Source organism: Erpetoichthys calabaricus, chromosome 9, assembly GCF_900747795.2.
Source record: "Erpetoichthys calabaricus chromosome 9, fErpCal1.3, whole genome shotgun sequence".
NCBI classification, from domain to species: domain Eukaryota; kingdom Metazoa; phylum Chordata; class Cladistia; order Polypteriformes; family Polypteridae; genus Erpetoichthys; species Erpetoichthys calabaricus.
This window is the reverse complement of record NC_041402.2, coordinates 150,317,242-150,338,465: the sequence shown is the minus strand read 5'-3', so window position 1 is coordinate 150,338,465 and position 21,224 is coordinate 150,317,242. Positions and strand designations below refer to the sequence as shown.

General features: G+C 37.6%; 1 protein-coding gene across 9 annotated transcripts in view; it reads left to right on the top strand.

Annotated features, from left to right (window-relative positions):
- Positions 1–21,224, top strand: part of ncam1a (neural cell adhesion molecule 1a) — a 765,634-nt gene that overhangs the window by 650,817 nt on the left and 93,593 nt on the right. For all 9 annotated transcript variants that reach the window (XM_051932379.1, XM_051932377.1, XM_051932380.1 and 6 more), the window contains 2 exons: positions 2,989–3,159; positions 4,882–5,013. In XM_051932379.1, the coding sequence (XP_051788339.1) occupies positions 2,989–3,159; positions 4,882–5,013 (303 nt within the window). The remainder of the gene's footprint in view (positions 1–2,988; positions 3,160–4,881; positions 5,014–21,224) is intronic.

Here is a 21,224-nt window from a genome sequence, read left to right as displayed (position 1 = left end):
TCAATTAAGGACTAAGGATTCATCTGTTCTCCTTGTGAATGTAAACCATAATTTCAGTCTGTCCTAAGCTAGCTGATTCTTCATATTCGTTCCTGATGCCCAGCTGCCTTCTTTGCAGGCAAAGTTATTTACTTTATTTATTTTCCATTTTTCTATACAATGCTATTTCTGTTTGTTTGCAGATGGGTTTGCCTTTTGGGAGTGTGATCTGATTTTCATCATCATTGAACACACAGATAGGCACAGTTGAATCAGAGAGAAATGTAGGCAGAGAAGCAGAAAAGAAATGTAATTATGGAAGAGCCAATACACATAATATATGTTAATCTAATAAATCAGATTAAATACAAATATAGGACATATAAAAATGTGGTTTTGAATTAATGGAACAATTATTAAAGTAATCCAATATTACAACTAACACAGCAGGCAAGATTATTTAAAAGCTTAAATAGAAATGTTCTGAAAGACAATACATGCTATACTGGGAGTACCCATATAAAGAATATTCTTATATTAATAATCTTGTTTAAGGAGTCATTAATATCATGCACTGTGTTATGAATATACTTAGAAAAGAGGAAACCAGTGTCTACAGAACCATAATTACACAATGAAAACTGAAATGTTATTTTATTAATTGATATGCAAAACAAAAGGTCCAAATTAAAAAAGAAATAAAAGAAAGAAGGAAACTGAAAATTTACTAAAACAAAAAGCTATGAGACCACAAAATTCTCAAAAGAGGCTGCTAATAGTGATTGCCTAATCAGCAGTCGCACCCTTTTCCTTATAAATAAAATCAGATAATTATAATCAACTGAAATAAAACTTAAACAGAAGCTCTTAAGAAAAACAACACCAACAACAATCCATGACACTCTAGATTCTTTAGTTACTTGCATATAAAAATGTAACCATTATTACTGTGGGTTTTTATTTGACGTTATGTGATACAATGCTAAAATATGAAAAAATACAATAAAAAAGTAGAAAATTACTAGCAAGTATTTGAAAAATGTAAGAATTAAAAATTAAATAGGAGCTGATTTGCATCAAGCTAAAAATGATTTCCATCCATCCATCCATTATCCAACCCGCTATATCCTAACTACAGGGTCACGGGGGTCTGCTGGAGCCAATCCCAGCCAACACAGGGCGGAAGGCAGGAAACAAACCCCGGGTAGGGCGCCAGCCCATCACAGGGCACACACACACACCAAGCACACACAAGGAACAATTTTGAATTGCCAATGCACCTAACCTGCATGTCTTTGGACTGTGGGAGGAAACCGGAATACCCGGAGGAAACCCATGCAGACACAGGGAGAACATGCAAACTCCACGCAGGGAGGACCTGGGAAGCGAACCTGGGTCTCCTAACTGCGAGGCCGCAGTGCTACCCACTGCGCCACCGTGCTGCCCTCGAAATGATTTTTTTTTCTTTAAAAGCTCAATTCTCATTTTTTCTATCTGGGTTCCAGAATGAATGAGGACACTACATAAAAAGTTGAAACACCCAACAGAATAAAGTTCTACATACTCTCTGCTGTCTTTTTTGTAGTAGGCTTCAAGCATCCTATAATACATGATCACACAGTATGATCAAGAAAGTTTTTTAGTAATACTACAATCAATCTTTTTCATCATTTTCTGCCACATCAACTTCCTTCATGTCCTCCTTCACCACATCCATAAACCTTCTCTTAGAGTTCTTTAGTCTTCCTCTTTTCCACTTGTGTGGCGGTTTCATCCTCAACATTCTTTTCCCGATGTTCCCCTCATCTCCCCTCTGCACGTGCCCAAACCATCTCAATCAGGCTTCTCTCATTTGGTCTTACCTGTGTTGTCCCTCTAATATGATCATTTATATTCCCGTCTACACTTGATCCCAGCCACCAGGGTCCCACAAGTCAGTGTGGTCTTAGTGCCAGTCCCAAGCCCAGATAAATTAGGGATCGCTTCATCAGGAAGAGCATCCAGCATAAAACCTATGCCAAAACAAACATGTGGATGAGAAACTATTTACTTCTGTCTGGGTGGAATTAACCAACTCCATAATATACACCATATATATTGTGGAATATGACCCGGACACAGACAGGCAGAAACGTTAGATTTACACCACACACGTTTATTTAGAGTCTCCATTACACTAAGTCACTCTCACAAACGCCAATACCCCACAGTCCTTGGCCAACACAATGCCTTCTCTCTGTCTTCAGACGGCCTCCTTCTCCTCTCCAGAGACCTCGTCCAACTACGCTTCCGACTCAAGTCCTCATACAAAGGGAGGCGACCCCTTTAAATAAGCACCTGGATGTGCTCCAGGTGCGTCCCCGGCAATCCCCCACTGGCACGCCCCTGTGTGGCGGAAGTGCCGGCTGTATCCCCGGAGGCACTCCAGGTGTCCTTGTTCCTCTTCCTCCCAGCACTTCCTGGTGTGGCGGCCCAGGGCGGTCGCCCCCTCGAGGTCTGGAGGAGGCACAAGCCCTCCTCTGGTCTTCTCGGGTGTCCCGGCTGGGTACCACCCCCATCCGGGCACCACAATATATATATATATAATAATAATATATATAAATATGTCTTATGCAATTCTTAACAATTAAAATTCAATGAGTTAATGTACGTAAGTTTATTAGCAGTGGCCTAACACCCAAATTTTAACATTTATCTGTTGTTTGCAATTAGCTTTGTGCCCCTCTTGCTCTGTCTCTTTGGATTTCCAGAGTCTGCTATCACCTCTTCCCAGGTTATGAAATATTAAGATTGGCTTCAACTCATTGTTTAAATTTCAGATTATATGATAGTCTTTGGTGCCACCATTTAGAATTCCTGACAGGAGCAGATTTTGCTGTCACTGGAAACAAATAATAAGAAAGAAATCTGAACATTGGCTCATATTTAATTTTACCTTGTGATTTGCTGTCAAACACAAGTCCTTAAATTTTGTTTAATTTTATGGAAATCACTTTTTTTACTCCTCAGAGGTCCCATCTGCCCCGATGATCAACATTGTGGAACCATTTTCCAGCACAGCAAAGATTGAATTTGAAGAGCCAGATTCCTCTGGAGGTGTCCCCGTTCTGAAGTATAAGGCAGAATGGAGAGAGCTTGGCAACATTCATTGGTTCAAGAAAGAGTATGATGCCAGAGATGGTATGTTTCTAATGTACTCATTATTTTTCTTCTGTTTCAATACATAAGCAGAGACACGTTTCTTTCTTCTGTTTAGTAGAAACTGTTTTGCATCAAAATGTTGATGTTGCAATAATTTGCACATCAATAATAATCAATAATGAGTAACTGTCTTTGCATGAGGTATTTAACATGCCTCTGAAGTTTGTTATTGAACAGTCATCTGCAACAGGCTTAAGTTCATGTAATTTGTACTTATACTCAGTATTATAGTCAATCTTTAATGTAAGTCATCATCAAATGAGTTTTTGAACTTTAACGAGGTTCAGTAACACAGTATCTGAGGTACTCTGGCCAACTTTTTCCAAATAATTAACAAATGTATCAAACATTTCCCAAACTGAATAATGTGTGTTATGTCTTGCTATATCTGATGTGTGTATGGAACTATATTTATACCAATAAATCATGATTTATCTAATCTTGCATTTTTAAACATTATTCTTAATTATGCGTATATTTAACAACTAGAAAATCCATGGATCTCTGGACTTCCCATAATTGAGGTTCCAACCCCAGAAGTGTGCAAGTACCAGCAGGTCGCTACGTTGCATGTACTTGACACATATCAGATGCCAGAGCTGTCATTATTCTTCTTATACATATAATCGGCTTCATGCTCAGTTGGCATGTCACCTTCTTGATCATTCTGCCTGTGCAGCTTACAATAAGAAAGATGTGAACTGACAAGTTCACAGAGGTCAAAGCTGTCATTCTCCTTCTTCCTATCACATATTTGACTTCTGCAGTTTACCTGATGCTCAGCAGGTCCAACCCTAGTAGTTTATGAGTACCAGCAAGTTACAAGCAGCAGAAGGCAAATCGGCTTCTGCAAGTTGCTTCACTGTTAGCAGATCTCGCCTTGGTTCAAGCTGCTACTTGCCATGAGAAGACCCCAAGCCCGATTTAATGACGGAGTTGGATTGCATGCCCAATTCATGGGTCATGGATCATCAGGGTTTAAACTCTTGATTAAGACCAAGATTAAGGTTCAAGTGTTTTATTAATTTTTTGCATGACAGACAGACAACCCTTAGCATTTTATATAGAGAGATAGAAAATAGAATGTTCTATAAAATTAAGAAATATTTTTCTAAATTTGGGCAGTACTTAATATAATGTTATTTGCAATAGAGTAGCAGTACAAATAGGTGTTTCAAACCCTAGTTAAGTATTAGCTAATTTTTTCCAAAAACATTAAAATCATCTACTCTGAACACTTAAAGAATTGTGTTTCTTACTGGGTTATTTTGCCATCTCAGCAATTAGACGTAAGGATTATGTTATGCATTTATTTAATTTTTGCTGTGTAGTACTGATATTATCACACCTATGGAAGAAGCACTAAATGATCTCATGAATTTGCATATATCCTTAAGAAGAAAATACTGAATTTTTCATTTCAGACTTCAGAACCAGAAAGCTTACACCTGTATGTTGTATTATAGATTTTAGGATCACTAAGTGATTAAAATGATAGTTGACTCAATGCTTGAATACCATGCTGCAATTATCAGTTTTTCACTTTTATTTAAATTGCTATGTAATGTCAGTTTAGCCTGACTGAGCATTTGTAACATTAATGTTTCTTAATGTGTTATGCTGCATGGCTGGCAGATGTTTATTCTATTAAGTGCTAGTATCAGCTTTTCTATTTTTTTTTTTGTTTTGTTTTTTTTAAAGTATATGCTGAAAACTTGATTACCATTTCTGGCCTTAAGCCCGAAACTAATTATGAAGTAAGGATGTCTGCAATCAATGGCAAGGGAGAAGGAGAATTCTGCCAGCCCTCTATATTCAAAACAGCACCAGTTCGTAAGTACAGCACAGTCTTTTAAAACCTCTGTTCTCAAGACAATTAATAGGTAAAAGGAACTACAACAGCAACCCACGTTTATTTGTACTATAAGTAATCGACTACTTTGTGTCTCAGGTCTTGTGATGATGAGCATTGTGGGACCGACATAAGTGTATCAGAAAAATAATGCATTTTCAGATTTGGTGTTTTTCCAATGACACCGCCTCATTGTTTGTCATTTGATAAAAGTAACGCTCATGGTTTAATTTCAGATTCCAAGCCTGGCTGACCTGCTGACCAGCACACTAACTCATCCTGCTTTTTGCCAAACTGTGCATGCAGTATTATACCAGGCTGTTATGTTTGTTTGTTTCTAATTACTAACTGTTTTCTCTCAAGCATACAATCATTTACTATATTATGTATGGGATGAAGGGATTTCTGAAAACATCTCTGCCAGAGTTTCCATTTGGCATTGTAAAAACTGGCTGGAATACTTATCATGATAGATGGATTATGTTAAGTGACTCCTAAAAGCTGAGCTTTGTGCTGTCTGCTGTTTTTAGCATTGTGGTGTAAGTTTTCTACACAGAGTAAAGGGTTATTTTCACGTCATAATCTTATTTTTACACATTATTTACACCAGCATATTGGGAATAATAAGATATACATTTTCTGCATCAAACACCTTTTTTGATGTGACCATGATTTTCATAAAGACATTTTTGCCTCACTTCAACTGTACATTTTATTATGTTTTTGCAATAGAATCCAATGAATACAACAATGCAGCAGTGTTTGTAATGAAGCAGGTGTCCCTTACCTTAAAAACATGTCCCAGATCCACAATAATGATGAGGCTTCTGATTGCCTTCCTCAGCCCTCACAATTTACACTGACTTCAGTGGAGGTTTCAAATATAATTATTACATTTTAGCTGATCGACAACCCTTGATAGAGTCGCCCACAGCCTGAACATTAATGAAAGCTTCAGTGTTCTTTTAAGCATAAAAATGAAACGCTTACTGGATCCCATCTGAAATATGTGCAACCATTAATGTAACCAGGATAGAAATAATTGCCATGGTGAAATGTGTTCATTAAAAATATCTGATTTAACTTGTAAATTATATAGCTGTGCTTTCTATAGTCATAAAGGTGCTAAGTTATCTTGATGTTTTTATTTTAACACATATTATGTATGTACTATATACAGTACATGTATTTTATATTCACACATCATTGCCATTTTTTTGTTGTTGATTTATTTCTTTGACATTTTATAGACTATGTATTGGCTCCTTCTCATCTGATACTTGCTATGGTGATTATAAACGCATACATTACTCACAGTGTTGTAGTGCTTGGAGGTAATGTCTTTGACTTCCTTCTGTATTTCAGCTGTGTAGTTTCAGGGTGCTTTTCTTTTTTTCTAGTGCCATTATATTATTTACAAAGGAAATAAGGCAGATAATAAGGCCATTTTTTAATTTGTTTAATTCTGGGAACAAGTATAATGGTATAGTGATTATAGTTGCTATCCCACAACTTCAGGGGGTTGGGTTTGGGTCACTGGGTTACTGTGGATGTCTGGTTTGTGTATTTTCTATTATGAATTGTTTCTTTGTACCTCAAATTCATCTGATATCCTAAACAACATGGTGGTTGGATTGATTGGAGACTCCAAATTGGCCCATGTTTGTGTACAAGGGTGTCCTGCACACTTCACACTGGTATCCTATTCATGATTATGTTTCAGTGATAGACACTGCCTCCCTAGAATCCTGTAATGGACTAAGCAGGCTTGAAAAATGAATGGATCTCAAGGGGGATAAAAAGCTTATAATCTACTCTTAAATAAATTATACATGTTGAGGAAGAGGAAAGTAATACTCTATCATATGCCTTCCAGTCAACAAAAAAATGCACAATGTATCCATTTTGCTAAGACGCATATTAAGCTGATGAGTTGTACCTGTCAAGGTTCTCTTTTATGAGAGTTCAGTCCTCATATTGACACATGGCTGTACACTTTGATGAGAATGAAGAACTGACTAAGCCCCTTTAACACTAACACTAATATGACTAATTTGGACTTGTTCAATTATTAATGATTAAAATAACCTGCAAATTGGCAGGATAGAATGAGGGGAATAATATCACCTAGAGAAAACTCACAATAGTACAGTTAACCTGTACAAATCCCACACAAACAACAAATGGATTTGCACCCAGAAGTAAGCATGCACTCTACTACTATGTCTCCCTCCCATCTTAGGTTAATTGGAATAAAAGTGCTTTAAGAGCATATGTGTGTGGTGGCATGGGGGGTAGAGTGTGTGTAAGCTAGATCATTCCTGAAGTACAACTTGATGCTGCTAAAATAGATCAATAGCTCATTGTTCAGTCACCAAGTTAATGCTTTCTTTACTTAGCATCCTTTTTTTCTGATTGAGCTCTGGCCATATCATTTTACTAATTTAATTCCATCACTGCTCTTAATACCCATCAAAACTGAAACAATTAGTTGAAACTTACTGAATCCCCAGTCAGCCAGAATGCATTCATTTTGTTATGTGATGCAATATTCTGGGTTTGTATTTACTTCTACTTAAATTCTCTTTACTCCATTACTTATTCAAAAAGTAATATCAGCAAGTTCAACAAATGAGACATAGTCTTTTGGTCTGAACTGAAAGCATGTTAATTAAATATTGTAGAATATCATTATTAACAGTCGGCCAGTTATTCAATGATGAAGAGCTCAGGCTGAATGAAGACTTTAGTGGACATTTGAACAAGTCATTTCTTGCTGTTGATGAGTAATTGAGTAAGCTGACTGCTCTGCTGCTCAGACATAGTTCTCAGATCCATCCATCCATTTTCCAACCCGCTATATCCTAACTACAGGGTCACGGGGTTCTGCTGGAGCCAATCCCAGCCAACACAGTGCGCAAGGCAGGAAACAAACCCCAGGCAGGGCGCACACACACACGCACACACCCACACACACACCAAGCACACACTAGGGACAATTTAGAATCGCCAATGCACCTAACCTGCAGGTCTTTGAACTGTGGGAGGAAACCGGAGCACCCAGAAGAAACCCACGCAGACACGGGGAGAACATGCAGACTCCATGCAGGGAGGACCCAGGAAGCAAACCCGGGTCTCCTAACTGCGCGGCAGCAGCACTACCACTGCTCCACCGTGCCGCCCCGTTGTCAGATCACTGAGTAAAATCAGTTGCATCAGCAGTGATCGTTGGCTACTGGATTAGCAGGATACAGATAGTGGCAATCTGTTCTTATCAGCAGTTCAGATCTGAGGCTACATTATCCTTGTCTGTTGCCACCAGAAGAATCATTATATACACTCTTAAAATTAATAGTTCTTTATTGGCACTTTACTGAGTTGTATAGTTCCTTGTGGAACCATTGCTTGACAAAGACCTGTTCCATTCTGTGAAGAGTTCTTTGCTTATAAAATTGTTCTTTGAGCTTTGAAAATTTTCCTAATATGTGAACAAAACAGAAATCTTTAATGTGTAGTAGGCTACCTACCTATACCCATCGATCAAGAAAACCTAAACTTAGCCTGCTATTATATACCAGCTGTGTACGCCCGTGCTGTAAAAACCCAGGGGTCCTAGAAACTATTGAAATTGTCAGAAAAAATTGAAATGTAGAGATGTCAGGCAATTGAAAGGAACTACTCTGGGCATCTCTCTCCTAGGAGGATTGGTTTTGCCGATGTGCTCGCCTCACTTGTGTATTAGCGGTAGGAGGAAAAGTAAAAGGGATACCGTTTTGCCAATGTTAGCGGTTAAGCAACTTTGTCTTTCTTCTGAGGTTTTGTTTTGCTGACGTGCTGGCCCTGCTTTTGTTATTAGCGGCTAAGCAAGTTTTCTGTTTCCTCGGAGGTGGAGCCCTTACCCCAACTCCACCTCTCACTTCCGGGCCAGACATACACACACACTTCCACGCGTGTACATTTATATATAAAAACTATAAACCCATATTTATTTTATTATCATCTGTTCATGGCTATATATGAAACCTGTTATGGAACTAAATAAATAAAGGTTCTTTCTGGAACAAACAGTGGATGGTCCTTCTGGGAGCCAAAAATGGTCCCTCTATGGCATTGTTCTGAAGAATCACCTTGACACCTTTATTCTTAAGAGTATGTTGCAATGTGGATTTCCTTCTACAATGGGGTGGCGCAGTGGGTTGCGCTGCTGCCTCGCAGTTGGGAGACCTGGGGGCCTGGGTTCACTTCCCGGGTCCTCCCTGCGTGGAGTTTGCATGTTCTCCCCGTGTCTGCGTGGGTTTCCTCCGGGCGCTCCGGTTTCCTCCCACAGTCCAAAGACATGCAGGTTAGGTGGATTGGCGATTCTAAATTGGCCCTAGTGTGTGCTTGGTGTGTGGGTGTGTTTGTGTGTGTCCTGCGGTGGGTTGGCACCCTGCCCGGGATTGGTTCCTGCCTTGTGCCCTGTGTTGGCTGGGATTGGCTCCAGCAGACCCCCGTGACCCTGTGTTCGGATTCAGCGGGTTGGAAATGGAAATGGAGTTCTTCAATGTTAATTAATTCGAAAAAGTTATTTTCAACAAATAAATTTTTGGTGTTATTCATAATGTGCAAGCAAGCCAAGTTCAAATGACACTAGACCTGCGTGCCTTACACCCCTTTAGACGTGGAGCTGATCCTGTTTCATTCCTTACCTTGTCATCTGCCTATATTTGTGGATATTTCCGGAAAAAAAGTTAAAAGGATGCAGAAAGATACAACAATTCTCTAAATGATTCATTGAAAAATTTAAATGATAAGTTTGCCTTTTCTATGTACCTTTAAACTTTGTTGTGTATATTTACAGACTGAAAGTTTTTCGTTACATTTGGTTAAAAAGCCACTTGTGTGTTTTTTCTTTTAATATTTTTCATTTTCATTCATGTGTTTGTTTATTAGCTTCATTAACTTTTCATTTCATTCTTCCATTTTCTTTTTCTGTGATTTTTTTTCTCTACCTCATCTTTCTTTATTTCATTGGACATCAGGCCACTTTTACTCACGTAAGTGTTTCCTATATTTCTCTCTGTCTCTTTTTATCATTCATCTTTGATCTTTTTTTCTAATAAATTGATTTTGCTTTTGTGGGGATGGCATGTTATATATGGAAAAATAAACAGCAGTGCTTTGCCTGATACCCATATTATTGTTGGAGTTACTCCAATATTTGTAAAATTGATGTACAGATATTTTATTTTAAAATATTACAAATACAACTTATTATCAAGAACTTTCATATAAATATTTGTGAAACAAATCATTTTGATTAACTCATAAACATAATGGTAGACTGCTTTTCCAAAAGAGTCTGTAGAAGTTGTGCTTAGCGTTGCTGCTTGACACTCCTACATGAGCCACTGTCTATGTGGTGCTTACAAATATTATTTACAGTATGTGAGTTAACCCTGAATACTCTGCTTCACTCCCACCTCCTAAGGACATGCAGGTGAAGGTAACTGCTGACTCCCACTTAGCACACGATATTGATAATGTATGTAAGCCCAGTAATTAAGCATCCCTTTTGGTGTTCGTCGCCTCTTTTGGGATGGGCTCTGACTTTCCATCCTCTGTGTGTTGAGTTCAACAAATAAATAAATGAATGATTTAAATTAACTTACAAAGCAGTTTTGAACAATTTTAGGTTGTTTTAATTTCTTGTAAATACGACGATACTTATTTCAAGGTATAGCACTTGTTAATAAAAAATTACAGATTGAATAATTAATTAGACAAAACGCTTCATTCCTAAAAACAAATTCGCTAGACATGTATGATTTGCCTCACATCCAGTTAGTCCAGTTGGCAAATGTTTGTACCTGAAAATTGTTTTTGTATTAAGTGATTGCTGATATTTATGGATAGGACTATACTTTGACTCAGGTCATTTGCAGTTATTGACTATTGATAAGAACCTTCTGAAGGCTAATCGCCACTAATTCTTGGGCACACTTTTAGAGCAAAGTGATCAAGTTTAAGTGTTGAGGGCCTGGCAGCAACTGGCATATTGCAGATATCTTTTCACAGCTGGACAGGATTTAAGTTTTAATGGTCTGTCACAGTGTAGTTATTTGAAAGAACTGGATTTGCACAGACTGATTTCATTATATCTTATAAATAATTCACACAGAAAATCAGACCTGTCTGAAGCTAGAAGTCAGTTGTTCACTTGCTATCTTCAAGCAATATGGGCTCTGTCCCAGTTCAATGGAAAAATCTGACAGCTTTAGCACTTGTTTCCGTATTTGGTAGTTAGTTGTCAGGGTAAATTATAACAAGAAAGTTAACTAATTATAAAAAAATACAAACGTCAACATTTGATTTTCTGTCTTGAAATGTACTCATTTTTGTGCTCATTTTATTGTCAATTAATTTACTCAAATAATGAATGGTGAACAGTGAGAAGTTAAAATTGCCTGTGAACTGACTGAGCCTTCCACATCCTGTACCAATATGTGGAGATTACATTGATGGCTGACTCCAGGTTGGCCACCAGTTAGTTAGTGAGTGTGGGTGAATGTGCACAAATGTGCGCTGTGCATGAAGTGATATTTGTCCAGAAATGGTTTGTACATTTTTTCTGACGCTGATGTGTTAGACCCCATCTATGTGTGAACCCTGGAATGAAGTAAGAGGGTTCATAACATAAATGAATGGATTTTCAGTGTAAATTCATATTCTTCTGTTCAGCCTTGTATATTTAATCTTTCTGGGTTTTATATTGGGAACTTATCACAATTCTATTTCTGATTAACCTGTCCTAGTATTTTGAGATAGGATTAAGAATGTTCAGTATTAAAATTTAAATTCTCTCTTTTCATTTTAGCCAACATACTTAATTATTTGTGGCAAGATATAGGTTTGTATAAGTTGCAAGTGTTTTATCTGTAGAAAAAGCTTTTTTGTTTTTGTTGCTTCCGAGATCTCAAACAAACTTGTGGCTCAATACTAGCTGGCTATTCCAAATGTTGTAGAGTAGCAAATCTCGCTTTTACAGCTGCTTTATGATGCATGTAGTTTGTGAATTAGACTGTCATCTTTAGCAATTCTGTTGTTCTTGCTATAAACATACAGTATAACTGAGATGCTATGTTTGTAAAGTGGTTGTCAATTATCCATGTCAACTTCAAGTGCTGGAGTATTACTAACTTGTAAAGTAATTTAATGTAACAAGCAGTGTTGTACTCACAGTCACCTTTGTAGAGACCAAGAAAAGTCCAAGATCACACATAGTTGAGAATGAATTAGGACCAAATCAAAGAAGGGGTTTGGAGGGGGTCCAAATGATAGCAAAACTGACACCAAAAAAAAATTGAGTTCTCTTCCAAGACCAACCCTTGACTATAATTTCTCTGGTTTCAACCCAAATTTGGTAATTGTCTGATAGCATCACTGAGACTCAACTATACTGTACTACAGATTCATTTTAAACAATGGATTTAAGCATGGAAAATGATCTCACCAGTCACAAAGTGGGGAGTATACACAACAGGACACTGAAATGTGGGGGTGAACATGTACAGTATTTCTAATCCCAAACAAAAAATATGACCATACTGCAAATTACAGAAACTAACAAATACACATTTTCTTAGCAATTATTTTGTTTTTATAGAGTAATGTGTCAGATTTGCTTTTTTTTGATAGGTTGAACTTGTTATGTCACACAATTATCCACCCATCCATTATCCAACCCTCTATATCCTAACTACAGGGTCCCAGGGGTCTGCTGGAGCCAATCCCAGCCAACAAAGGGGCAAGGCAGGAAACAAACCCCGGGCAGGGCACCAGCCCACCGCAGGGTGCACATAAACATACACACCCACACACCAAGCACACACTAGGGACAATTTAGAATCGCCAATGCTCCTAACCTGCAAGTCTTTGGACTGTGGAAGGAAACCGGAGCACCCGGAGGAAACCGGAAACCCACGCAGACACGGGGAGAACATGCAAAGCGAACCCGGGTCTCCTAACTGTGAGGCAGCAGCGCTACCCACTGCGCCACCGTGCTGCCCTCACACAATTATAATTGAAACAATTAAAATGAATCAATAGTATATGATCAAATTAGTCCAGCTTTTCAGCTGGCGCAGTACTCAACACTCTCTAAAGATATGTAATAATACAGTCATATGAAAAAGTTTGGGAACCCCTCTCAGCCTGCTTAATAATTGACTCTACTTTCAACAAAAAAAATAACAGTGGTATGTCTTTCATTTCCTAGGAACATCTGAGTACTGGGGTGTTTTCCGAACAAAGATTTTTAGTGAAGCAGTATTTAGTTGTATGAAATTAAATTAAATGTAAAAAAGTGGCTGTGCAAAAAATTTGGGTCCCCTTGTAATTTTGCTGATTTGAATGCATGTAACTGCTCAATGCCGATTACTTGCAACACCAAATTAGTTGGATTAGCTCGTTAACCCTTGAACTTCATAGACAGGTGTGTCCAATCATGAGTAAAGGTATTTAAGGTGGTCAATTGCAAGTTGTGCTTCCCTTTGACTCTCCTCTGAAGAGTGACAGCATGGGATCCTCAAAGCAACTCTCAAAAGATCTGAAAACAAATATTCTTCAGTATCACAAAAAGCTACAAAAAGCTATCTCAGAGGTTTAAACTGTCAGTTGCAACTGTAAGGAATGGAATCAGGAAATGGAAGGCCACAGGCACAGTTGCTGTTAAACCCAGGTCTGGCAGGCCAAGAAAAATACAGGAGCGGCATATGAGCAGGATTGTGAGAATGGTTACAGACAACCCACAGATCACCTCCAAAGACCGGCAAGAACATCTTACTCTAGATGGTGTATCTGTACATCATTCTACAATGCAGCGCAATTTGCACAAAGAACATCTGTATGGCCGGGTCATGAGAAAGAAGCCCTTTCTGCACTCACGCCACAAACAGAGTCGCTTATTGTATGCAAATGCTCATTTAGACAAGCCAGATTCATTATGGAATAAAGTGCTTTGGATTGATGAGACAAAAATTGAGTTATTTGGTCATAACAAAAAACACTTTGCATGGCGGAAGAACAACACCGCATTCTAAGAAAAACATCTGCTGCCTACTGTCAAATTTGGTGGAGGTTCCATCATGCTGTGTGGCTAGTTCAGGGACTGGGGCCCTTGTTAAAGTCAAGGGTCGGATGAATTAAACTCAATATCAACAAATTCTTCAGGATAATGTTCAAGCATCAGTCACAAAGATGAAGTTACGCAGGGGTTGGATATTCCAACAAGACAATGACCCAAAACACAGTTAGAAATCTACAAAGGCATTCATGCAGAGGGAGAAGTACAATGTTCTGGAATGGCTGTCACAGTCCCCTGACTTGAATATCATCAAAAATCTAGGGGATGATTTAAAGCAGGCTGTCCATGTGCGGCAGCCATCAAATTTAACTGAACTGGAGAGATTTTGTATGGAAGAATGGCCAAAAATACCAGCATCCAGAATCCAGACACTCATCAAAGGCTATAGGAGGCGTCTAGAGGTTGTTATATTTACATAAGGAGGCTCAACTAAGTATTGAGGTAATATTTCTGTTGGGGTGCCAAGATTTATGCACCTGTCTAATTTTGTTATGATGCATATTGCATATTTTCTGTTTATCCAATAAACTTGATGTCACTGCTGAAATACTACTGTTTCCATAAGGCATGTCATATATTAAAAGGAAGTTGCTACTTTGAAAGCTCAGCCAATGATAAACAAAAATCCAAAGAATTAAGAGGGGTTCCCAAACTTTTTCATATGACTGTATGTAACCCCCACCTTCATAAAGCGTGTTGTGCTGCATCGTGAAACTTCACATTTTTATAAACTACTCAATATCAGATTTAATTCTAATGTACCGCAAAGATCCATATCATCATTCTAATATGTTGTACCAGTAACATTCTTTATGCTGGTAAATGACAAGACACATGATACAAAGATAAAACTGTGCAAAACACCCCACTCATGTTATCACATAAAACAATGTAAAAGTCACTCAAAATGCTGAAACTAAATAAATCAACTTTGTTTAAGAATTCAGTTACTGCTGTCTAATATGTTTTATGTACAGTTCCCTAGTAGGTAATGTGTTTGTGCACAACTCTGCCCTCACTGTCCTTTATAATATTACTGAATTCCATGGTAGCACTTGAGAAATAAGAGGATTACTTACTGAGAGTTCTGTGTACTTATTAGTGATTTCATTTTAATTTTCAAACATAATACTGAAAAAAAAAAATTATTTCATTTATTTTTTTCAGCCTGAACAGAACCCCAGACTATGGAAAAAAGGCTTGACTTATTCTTTGAATCTACATAATTCAAAACAACAAGTTAACATTAAAATACCTATGTTTTAGCCATTCCATTTGAAAACTGCTGCCTCTGCAACTGTCTGCTGACTGTAGCATACAGAGTCTGCCTAGGTGGTACATGTTAGGGGTCATTGCTTTGTTTTAAAGAATGGCAGTTTATGGCCAAATAATCTGCATAATGATAGACAACATAATTTATATATAATTAGCCAAAAAAAAGTTTTTCAGTCAGTCTAATACTTTTAATTGTTACGATATGCAAATCTGAAGAGCAAAAAGATTTTCAACCAAACAAAACCATGATGGCCATAGCTGTGGTCATTTGAAACAAATAAAGCCGCAGTTGTTATTGTGATGAAGGGACGTATCAAGTTGTGATTTTACGGAGAGATCAAGAGAGCAGTCTTCTAATGAGCAGGTGTCATATCATTTGGATTCTTAGCAGATCAGATCTAAAGTCTAACCAAAAATTAAAGTCATACTGAGTTGCTATGTCTTGCAGTAATTGTTAGTAAAGTTCTCACAGATGCTTTTTTCTAGATCAAACCATCCCCTTGTGTTCATAACGATCAGAACCACTGTTGTGCAGATGTGGTCAGTTCTCCTGGCTATATCTTATTACAAAGAAAAAAGAGAATTGTAATAATTCCAAAAATTAAATAGAATTCATCAGGACATTCTCAAAAGTGAATCTAACCAGTAATATAAGAAAGTCCTAGTGAACAAATGAATTAAGCAGAGCAAGCTCAGACCTTTACTAAAGGAATCTTGACCCAATCTCTAAGGGGTGAGGTTGTGATTCCCACAAAGACGTAGACAGTTTTAGGTGTTTTACCTTACATTTTTTTTAATTCAATATTAATTATTTGTAAGTATCTGTATTATTTGCAATGGAGAATTGCTTAATAAAATAGTTTGATTGTGTCTGTTGTTACTTGAAGATGAATCCAAAAAACAGAGCTGGTTACACCTTATGATAACTACAATCTCAGGGCAATCTGAGTATGATGATATCTGTCTGACCAGCCTGACCAACATTTGTGCATATCAGTTACATGTGAAAATGTGGAGAAAACAATTTTCAGCTGCACCAGTACCTCACTTATAGGAGAAGAGGGTGAAGTATCTTTGGCCAAATTGATCAAACCAGCTGGAAGTTAAAATGGCAGAGCTGTCAAGCTGTTGCCTTGGAGAACACTGTTACAGAAAACACAGATGAAGGGAGGTCCTTTTTCATAGTTGATTTCATGTAACAACTTGTTCCTAATAAGTGAATTTAAGAACCAATTTTATTTCAGCCTTCTATTTTTATCAAGACTAACCATTTAGCATAGAAATACTGTGTCTTGAATCAAATAATTTCTTTCCATGGAAATGTACTATTGTTCATCTCCAAAAGGGTTTAAAGCTGTGCCTTATTTTTTATTTGTCTTTATCCACATCTTTAGAAAACATTTTCAAGCAGTTATATAACAGAAATATGTGCTGGTTTGTGGTGCTACAGTGTGGACTTTTTGGGGACAAAGTAAATGGTGCCTTAGAGCCTTGAATCGTAATTCTCACCTGGTCTCCATTTGTGTGGAGTTTTCCTGATGCTATTTAAATCGTGTGTGTTTACTGTAAATTGGTCTGGTTAATGGAGGTGTGTTTGACTATGGTCTGCATTGGACCGCTTAATTGCTGATTTCAGGATGGACGCTTGCTTCCCATGATTCAGGAGTGGAATAAACTAGTTTAGACAATGAATCAAGGAATTTATGTACATTAAGTTTTTGTTTTTTGAAACACATCAGAAGATATCAGAACTTGGCTGCAGCACACTATTTATAAAAGTTGCTTTCTCCATCATACATGTTGGTTCCTTAATGATAGCTAAACTGTAATTTCAGACATCTATGTGAGGGGAAGACAACAAGTTAACTCAGGTTAGTATATATAGTATAATATATATTACTTTCTTCTTTTTGTTTTTACATAATACAGTGGAAACTCGACCATAATTCATTCCAAAACTCTGGTCGCAACCCGATTTGGTTGTAATTTCCCCCATAGGATTGTATGTAAATACAATTAATCTGTTCCGGACCGTACAAACTGTATGTAAATATATTTTTTTAAAGATTTTTAAGCACAAAAATAGTTAAATTATACCATAGAATGCACAGTGTAATAAATAGTAAACTAAATGAAAAAACATTGAATAACACTGAGAAAACCTGGAACAGAGAAAACTAACATTGCAAGAGTTCACGCTATAGCCTTACGAACCGCTCGCTGTAAACACTTTTTTTTAATGCATTTTAAGCACAGGGAAAAAAATTAACATTTGAAAAATCCGTAATTTATACAAAAACTAATCATAAACAACTAAGAAAAGTAACATTGCAGGAGTTCACGCTATAGCCTTACAAACCGCTCGCTGTAAACACTTTTTTTTAATGAGTTTTAAGCACAGGGAAAAAACGAACATTTGAAAAATCCTTAATTTATACAAAAACTAACCATAAACAACCAAGAAAACTAACCTTGCATGAGTCGAGCTCTGGCATGAAGGAAGTGAGGAGGAACTGGGTGGAGAGTAGATTACAGTTTTGAGGTAAAGTCTGTGACGATGCGGGTTCGCTGCATGCTCCCATCTCGCTTCTGGGAGTCCTTAAAACCGTCACCGTCGGTAATGACAGCACGACAGTGAGGCACTACGTACAATGGAGCAAGGGGATGGTGCAAAAAGTGCCAAGTGCTTTTATTAAAATCAACAAAACAACAATCAAAAACAAAGTCCAAATTAAAAAAAGTGCAGTGCTTTCAGAATTCTTCAATAAATAAATAATCCCATAAAAACAGAAGTGAAGTGGAGGTTAAAATCCAATAGAAAAAAGTCTTCATTAAATACAATGAGGTTAAAACAATGCTGGAAGCAGTCTCTTTAAAAACAAGACCGGTGCATTCTTTAACTGGTGACCCCTGCCGCCTTCTCGACCTTACGCGGCCAGCAGTCCTTCTTCTGGTCACTCCAGCTCCTTGATCGCTCAGTTGGAGCAACCACTTCCTTCTGCCCCACCGAGTGTCGGCCAAACACCCCTGCTTGGGCTCACTGTCCAGCTGCCTGTCTGCGAGCACATGCGCTCGCTTGCTCACACTGGTTCTTTCCACACTGCTTCCTGCTTACTTCCTCACTCTGCAACCTCCGTCTTTCTTTTCTTTTTCCTCCCTTTAGCCGCCTCGTGCTTCTATTTATGAAGAGGACGTGGCAGCTGTAGCGCGGCGATTATTTAGTTAAAACTGGCCTCTTGACGTGAGCTATGTAATATACTTAATAAGTTATAGTGTGATGAAAATTACATAATTAGATCTGGACCACCCTATACTGTACAGAGAGAGACTGAACACATGTGTAAATCACCGGCGCATACGAACTGGAAGGGAAACGAAATAGAGCACAAAGAGTTCACAGCCAATGCACAGGGAGGGACTGAACACGTGCGGAAATTATTGGCAAGTACGAGCCGGAAAGGAAACTGGCTTGTTCGTCACCCGAGTGTGTGGTCGTGAACAGATGCAAAAGTTTGCCAAACTTTTTGGTCATAACCCGATTTGTACGTGTTCAGAGACGTTCGTGACCCGAGGTTCCACTGTATATTTATAGACAAACACAGCTGTTTATAGTTGCACATATTAAGAGAAAGTTGACCCTAAAATGCCTGTCTATTAGATTTAATTCACATTAAGAAACTCAGCAAGTCTTGAGCAGAAACACTTTTTTATTCGTCATTTCCAAGTTAGATGGATTTTTCATGTGGTCCCAGTAGACTTGAGGTGCATTAGTCAAGGTCACCCCTGGGTAAAAAAATTTATGAACAAAAGAGCAGGATTGTTAATGGAGGCAGTAGGCAAGATTTTTCCCTCCAGGTTTTCCTGATCCTGCCCACCAATAAAAGACCATACAGTAGATGCCATATTTTAATCCATCTATTGCTTTGAGATATGCAGTACTAATGCCAAAAAGGCAAGAGCGCCTTAGGAATTGTTTCAGAACTTGACTCTTGACATTTTCATTAAATATGATCATTTGTCATCTTCTAGAGTCCTTTGCTACACAGAACATTAGAAGCATGACAGAAACTTGCATTCAAGGCAGTTCTTAAATTATTATTTAACTATAACTATTTCACTAAATCCAGTTCAAGAAAGGTAATTGGTTTTGAGGGTATCTCCCCATTTTTCTATTTTGGTTATATTGTATTATTTCATTTACATTTAGTTCCATACTAGAAAGAGCTTTAGTCTTTTAGCAACAATAGATATATATACGAGAGGTCTACTCCAGATTCGAGAACAGTCTGACACAAGAATAGCTGCAAACAGTTCTCTGGCCATCCTGGAATAAAAATACAATCAAAATGTAACATAGGCCATTCTGTCTTGAGGATAAAAGAAAACATACCATATAATACAGAAAAATAAGAGTTAAGATCATGAATGGTGGAAGGGCAATGCTGTGTCATTTTAGTGTAATCTGAAAGGGTTCCCTACAATTTGAAATTATTAATCTCATTAGACACTATTAATGTCTTAAAAAGTCTCCATTGTGCCTGATGAAAGAAAGTAAGCTTGTTCTAAAAAAGGACAGAACAAGAGGAATCTCTTGAGATGAAAGAGCTGAAGTTAAAGAGTGGTCAAAAATGGGCAAAGATTCATTAACAATTGAGCAAGCACCAGAGCCAAACCAAAATCTAAAATTCTTAGTCAAAAAGTGGGTCAGAAAATTCAAAGTGGATAGTAAACACAAGCAAAATCATAAGTAGAGATTAATCCTAAAGTTAAGATACCGGACAGTGACTCGTCTTACACGCATGGCCAATTGAAATCACGAGTCACAAGTTGTGTCATGTGATCAGCAGTGGCCACAGAAACAGTAAACAACATGGCTATGCCCAAGTTTTAACAGCAACTGCAATATTTCAGAAGAAGAGTAATCAAAATTTTAACAGGAGCAAAAGATAAACCAGATAAACCACATTAACAACTTCCACCAAAACCTAACTTTAGGACCTTGAGAGCTCATACTATACTTTCTGTGCTCTGCAAACAGGTTTATGTCCATGGGGAACCAACTGTTATGAACAAGTCCATCAAGGTGGAAAAACGTGATCACCATTGTCTCTTGAAAATCTGCTATGGTGGCTTGAGGAAAAAAAATGTTCAAGTCCCATGCCAAATTGCAGAATAAATGTCAGAATTACACACTCAATCATTTCCACACAATACCACTCATCTGACTGATTAACCAGACTGTAGGATTATGATACCTAGTCAATATCGACACTGTACTCCTGTGTAATTGACTGATTCCAGGAATGTTTGGGTCCTCCCTCATATAGCCATACACAACATTAAGAGGTGACAGACACACTCATTTTCGGTCTGCTAATGATATATGCTTTACATTTTGTAACATTGGAATCCAGGTGAGCTTGTTGGTATGTCATTTCTCATTAGAAAACATTTACAACCATTCCAAATCCAAAGCTCTCTGAACTATTGCACTGTAGATGTTTCATTGAAGCCTTCAAATATTAGATATACTGTTTTAATAAATGTACCATGGCAATATCAGACACATGGGACTTTCAGGCCTGATACCAGAAAAATCTATTCCGATTGTGTTTCCTTTCTTGTCTTTGCTTCTTAGAAAGGTACAATGGATTTTAAAAAATATTAAAATATTGAAACTATAAAATATGAATAAAAGAATATTAAAAGGAATATTCACAATCTTAAAGAAATTACTATGATTTCAATATACAAATGAATACCTTCAAGGAAATATGTGAGGTGGAAGACCCC